General features: G+C 55.7%; 1 protein-coding gene across 1 annotated transcript; it reads left to right on the plus strand.

Moving 5' to 3' along the window:
• Positions 1-2334: 2334 nt before the first annotated feature.
• On the plus strand, positions 2335-5150 carry PHYSODRAFT_306950 (hypothetical protein; the record flags this gene model as incomplete). The annotated part of the gene is made up of 3 exons (XM_009539276.1): positions 2335-2963; positions 3396-3825; positions 3870-5150. 3 exons carry the CDS (start codon positions 2335-2337, stop codon positions 5148-5150), a joined length of 2340 nt encoding a protein of 779 aa, XP_009537571.1.
• Between the last annotated feature and the right edge of the window lie 850 nt (positions 5151-6000).

The raw sequence follows: 6000 nt of genomic DNA on the forward strand, positions 1-6000 counted from the left end.
TGGGATCAAACCTTCACTTGGACTCGCCCGCTTGTGAAGGGAAAGTGCGCGGCACTTTAGAGAAAGTGGCATAGCTAAGTTCGCTTGAAAAAGAGTACTGGCCCGCTCACGAGGTGCCTTAACTGCGCGGCAACTGCCCACCTCGTGCATCCTGAAACCGAACATCATGGTCATTCTCCGTGCTCGAGACAACATATCGACGTTGCCATAGCACGTCGCTGACACCCTTTGAGCACACAACGAACGAACCCGTGTCGGTAGCACATGTCCAAGTAGTAAGCTTGATGTGGGCAGTTCAAGATGCGGCATTTCTTCGCTCACGTCAATTGTAGCGACGTAACAACGATGCAGGATGACAGTGTGAGCAGCGCTGCCCTGGATGGGACGGTCAAGCGTTGTATGGAAGCTAGAATGGTTAGGCAGTGGCACAAATAGCGAGAAACAGAGTCAATATGCAAAAGCAATCAACTTGTTCTCTCCAGTGCAGATTCACGACTGACCCTACTTCCTTACCGCGCACGGAGCCTGACAGCTCGTGCTTCCTTCTTCTTTCGGCTCTCTGTCGGCTCACGTGCCGACTTCAACACGTCACCGGCTCACCTGGCTCTCGTCTCACCCCTTCGTCCTTGGCTCTCCTCACAGCTCACGTCCTGAGCCACGCGGTGCTCGTGACCTCCGTCCTGCCCTTCGCGTCACTGCTCACCCATCGCTCGCGTCACTGCTTCCATCGCAGCCGAGCGCGCCATCTAACCGACGCGTCGCCAGTCAGCGCCCCTCCGAAATGGATGACTGACCGCTCACCGCATCGTCCAATAGCTGATCCTCGAGAAGTCGATCGCTGGTCGAACGGTCGTCCGTGTAGTAGGAACGGTGGTGACCGTTCCTACTCGGGACAGCTAACTGCGAGCTTGGTAGCTGCATGCACAAGGTTTCGACGCCAAGCAACCCCCACAATGTTGTTTGAGTAGGTGGCAGGCAAGGTGAGGTCAATGGACCCGTTAGCTCATGTGTTTATCTGGGTACCGGTCAACACAGAGCGCCTTCAGGCTCAGCTTCGGCAGAAAAGTGGGTCATCCCTCCCACAATTTCAGACCAAACGTCATGTCATGTCAGAACAAGACAATCGAAAAAGCTAACCGCTACGAATAGCACAGAACCACCCATCACAGACTACTTACGGTAGTAACGCTATCGACTACTTTCGCTACCGGTACTGCAACTCTACAGTCCGTAAGTGATGACCCCGAAGTACTCATCGATCGAACTGGCAGGAGACTGGATCAGGGATCGACGCTGGCCTCAAGAGACGCATCGGGAAGTTGAAGGACACGTATGGAGCGCTCTCAGCTCGACGTCTTCTGAAGACCCCATCATTCTGGAACATTGATACAGTCTTTTGGGAACAGTTAGAAATACGGCCTTTAGATATTTTTAGAAACGTTAAAAACTGTGACGCGCGCATCGATTGGCTGCCCACTTCTTTAACACCTGGGCTGGCCGCTCAACAGCATGATAGTATCAGCTCATGGCTGCTCCAGAAGATACCCCCCCCCCCTCGCGAGAGCGGCCGACAGAACGCTAAAGTATAGTGCAGTGCACGCCACGGGGGAATTGTGTGAATGTCAGCCAGCCACAGCTTGGTCATCCGAAATTAATGAGCGTGTTATGAATCGGCTCCGGTTGCAGCCGTTAGCGCACACGGTGGTGCCTTGGCGCACTGGAGGGGGCGTCGCAGGAGCGACGGTGCGGACACTGCCCTGGAAGAAGCCGAAGGAAGGAGAGACAAGGTCCTGGGAGGAGGACAGCAGGGGACAGGAGTTGAAGTGCAACGAGTGGTTGGGAGCTCTGGAGACGCTGCCCAACATGCATGCGTAGCAGTAGGAGTAGGAGCTCAGTCTAATATCTACCACGTGCGTGTCAAGTCGTGCGGGTGTTCGCCTCCTCAATCTTCCTCGAGGTCGTGGCCTCACTGCGTGGAGCGAACCGACCCAGAGCGGAACAGAGCGCAAGGCAAGGGGATTTCGTGCGCTGCTGCCAATGATTCCAAAGATATTGCGTCGCTCTCCGAGCAAAGATTTGAATTGAATGTGTTGTGTGAGCAGTTTTCAAGTACGTCCTGCTCTTTTATTTGACAGAAGCCGTCTTGAACTAACATGCATGAAATGAAGAGAAAACAGATATATGCTGACCGAGCCATGTTTGGCCGAGCCATACTGCGAAGGGCAATAAAAATATATGCCGCATTATAATTGTGAGATCTTTGGATCGCTGCTGCAGGGTCGTCGCGAAACGAAACGACTCCATATCTTTTGCCAGAGGTCGTTAAGGCGGTTAATGGCTCAAGAAGCTCCAACCTCCTTCGAAGTCCAATGGGCTCCAGGAAGTCCTAGGGCCCCCCACCCACTCCAAGATTCGCCAGCAAGAAGACACAGCTCCGCACCGCCTTCCTCTCCAACCCTCTCGATCCCCATCTGGGTCGCCGCTGTGTTTGCGATCGCGTGCATCTTCCGTGACGCTCGGGTCGCTGCCCAGACGAACCACTCGGAGCTCGAGCCGCAACTTCTGCTGCTGGCCAACACGCCCACCACGTGCTCGTGGGGTGCCAACCTCGCCTGCAGTCTCACGGACTCGACCAACAACCTCAAGCTCGGAGCCGGGTGCGTCCTGCCTGTACCCATTCCGACGGACAACTACGTCTCCGACAAGCGCACCAATAAGTTCGATGACGCTCAGCTGTTGACGGCGTCGGAGCAGCCGTTCGTCGAGATCACGTCTACTTATGCCGGGTCGTCGACGGTGGACTCGAGGACGGGCCAAGTGGCGTGGTACCGCTACAAGACCGCGCCGCTCACGTCACAGCAGAGCGTCAACTTCAAGGTTCCTGGACTGTACTCGCTGTCGATCATCGCTACCGACTACGACCGCACCGCCCAATGTGACGGCTGCGTCGCGATCAACGACGCGTACCGCCCCCGCTACAAGACTGGGAGCTGCCCCACCGCCCCCTTCACGACGACGGAGAACATTTTGATCCGATCTCGCCGAGACCCTACCATGTGCATGGACGACGGCGGCGGTACCTCATCGGGCATGACCAAGTTCACTCTGGCAGCTTGCAACCCGAACAGCGCGAACCAGGTCTACGCGTACGACCCCAGCAAGCTGGAGTTCCGGAATGTCAACAAGAACACCCTGTGTCTGGACGACGGCGGAGGTTGGGGCATCCATTCGACCCCTTGGCACATGTGGGAGTGCGACGCGGCCAACTGGAACCAGAAGTTCACGTACATCGCACAAACCGGGCAGATTGAAAACCCCTACAAGTTCTGCTTCACCGACACCCCTGTATCGGGCACTCTCCACTGGTTCTATTACGAAGAATGCGACACCTCCAGGCTGGACCAGCAGTTCGACCTGGTGCCTCAGTGGCAGCTGCTAAACGTCCCCAACCCTGCAGCTCTGACCACGGCATCGTTAGCCACGGCTAGAACCTACGAAGGCTTGTTCGACAACTACGTGAAGGACGCCAACGTGCTGAACAACGCCAACGGTGGAGACGACTGCAGTACCGCTGAAACCAAGGTCGAGTACCTCCGAGACGACTTGAAGAGCTTGTCTTCTGGCTCGTGTTTCAGCGACGCATCATTGGCGACAAGCGTGGACAACCTCAAGACGAGTCCGTTCACGACCCAACTGCAGACGCCGTACCTCTCCTTGCAGTCAACCTTGGCTGACAGCTGCCAATGGTGCTGTGAGAAGTCCAAGACGCTGCTGGAGAAGTACACCGAGTACGGGTGTGCAACGGCCCCCGCTGACAAGGGTTGCGTGGGTGGCTCGGGCAATTCTTGTCGATGAACTTGTGCCTCAAGGTCTTCGGCGACACGCTGGCTACCGTAACGATTGGCATTGCTTCGGCCGTCCAAACGGTTTCCAACGGTGTGCTCAATGCGCTCCCCAGTAAGCCGACGGGCAGTGACGCGACCAAGCACGTGTACTACAGCGTTGGATGCACCGACTTCAGCGCCACGGACAGCAAGTGCCACTATGAGGTGGAACTGTCCAAGCTGCTTACCGTCACGACGGGCTTTGCCGGGTCCTTCCCCACTCCGCCGTCCGAGACGGGCAAGATCAACGACTATGTCTTCTGGCGCTACAACCTGGACGGTGGCGAGTGGAAGACGTGGAGCCGCACCAGTGACAGCAAGATCGCCTTCACGGACGCTAGCACGGCGGTGATCGTCGAGGCGTGGACGAGCTGCGGACGCGTGGGCGACGCCTTCTCCTTCGATGTGAACCTCTTCGTGCACAGCACGCTGACGTGCTCCAGTTTCGACGCCATGTGGAAGTTGGAAGGCTCGGATCCTACGCCTGGCAACGCCTACTGCGCGTACCCGGGCAGCGACTTCGCTGTCATGAAGCTGGACATGACCGTCGCGGACGTAGTGCTGAGCTCTGCCGGTAAGGTGACGGGGTCGTACGCTGGCGTCACGTGTGACATCATGCTCAAGGAGGAGGCGACGACTGCGACGAATACGAAGGCGTACCAGCTTCTGTCGGACTCGACGAACCCCACGATCTCCAAGTACTTTGCCGTCGAGATGGTGCACAACCCGCACACAGCTCGCAAGACCGCCGCTAAAGTTACGTGCACGTTCACGCGAACCCCGCACAGCAACACGATGCTGCTGGCAGAGGACACGGACCCGAACTCCATCACGTGCATGCACGACTTCACCGTGACGGACTGCGATGCCCCGGAGGTGATCTCTTTCGTTCAGGACGGCCTGTGTGCCGATAAGTGTGCGGGGAAAGCTGCACCGGGGGTGAACGAGGCGTGTGGTGGCACGGTCGTGAGGTCCGATGCAACGGACACCAGCATCTCGACGACGGAGGCGACTTGCTGCACCGACTGCGACCCGGATCTCAGCTGTACGGCGGTCGGCTCGACGGACGTCAAGCGCTGCGAGAAGTCAGCACTGATCCCGCTGATGTTGACTGCCACGGAGGAGGAGAAGAGCTTTACCAGCAGCTCGACGTTGGTGCTGCTCGGTGCTACTGCTATGGTCGCTGTCGTGGCGCTCGTTGTGGTCAAGCGCCGCACCGGCAGCTCGACCGTGCACGAGGACGCGTACTACCCATTGCTCGAGTAAGTCGGCCGCGGACACAGCCGTCTTTTGCTGCGTGCATATATTCCTTTTTCCTCACTGTAGTAGTTGCCAGGAAGACCATTCTTGTTAATGAGCTCGCTTTGATTTAGCCAAACGCTTTTGCCAAAAACTTACGTGAAGAAGAAGAAAAAGTTGATTAACTAGATAGTGGACATGCAGTTTCGCTACACTGGAAACGGTATTTAGTATTTATCACTCATACTATTTTATGTGAGGTTGATTTTTCCATCCTCACCGCAATTGGTGTGAGTGTGATTAATTTCAAAACTAATACTATTTAGTGTGAGGAACAATTAGTCTCACTCATACTAATACCCACTTCACAAAAAATGACACTTCGAACACAGACAACTTGATCGAAATACAACAACCTGCGTTGTACATTCTGTTGTAAAGAGCATAATAAGCAGTTGTGGGAAGCCCCGTGCTCAAAATCGAACGGCCCGCGTTTAGGGTGCGAAATTGAAAAGTGCAAGGTTACATTCCACACAGGGGCATATTAAATATTGTGACGGACCGCCACGATAAGTAATGAATAATCTAGCATGGTATGACGTTGCGGACACTCAGTAGCACCCGTCTTGTCGGCAACCTTGCCACGCTCTTTCTGGAGAGACAGTGCTGCCACGATCGGAGATGCTGATGGCGGCTCCTGGTCCTTGGTCTGGCAGGCCGGGCACATGATGAACTGACCAAAACCTTCGGCTCCAACGGCAGTGCCGCCAAACGGATGCATGTGCACTAAATACCGTTTCCAGTGTAGCTAAATAAGCAAATGGCTCGGTCTGGAGAAGTCGTTGTTCACGTAAGCTGGTTCGGTCTGGAGAAGTCG

Source organism: Phytophthora sojae (assembly GCF_000149755.1).
Source record: "Phytophthora sojae unplaced genomic scaffold PHYSOscaffold_13, whole genome shotgun sequence".
NCBI lineage: Eukaryota > Oomycota > Peronosporomycetes > Peronosporales > Peronosporaceae > Phytophthora > Phytophthora sojae.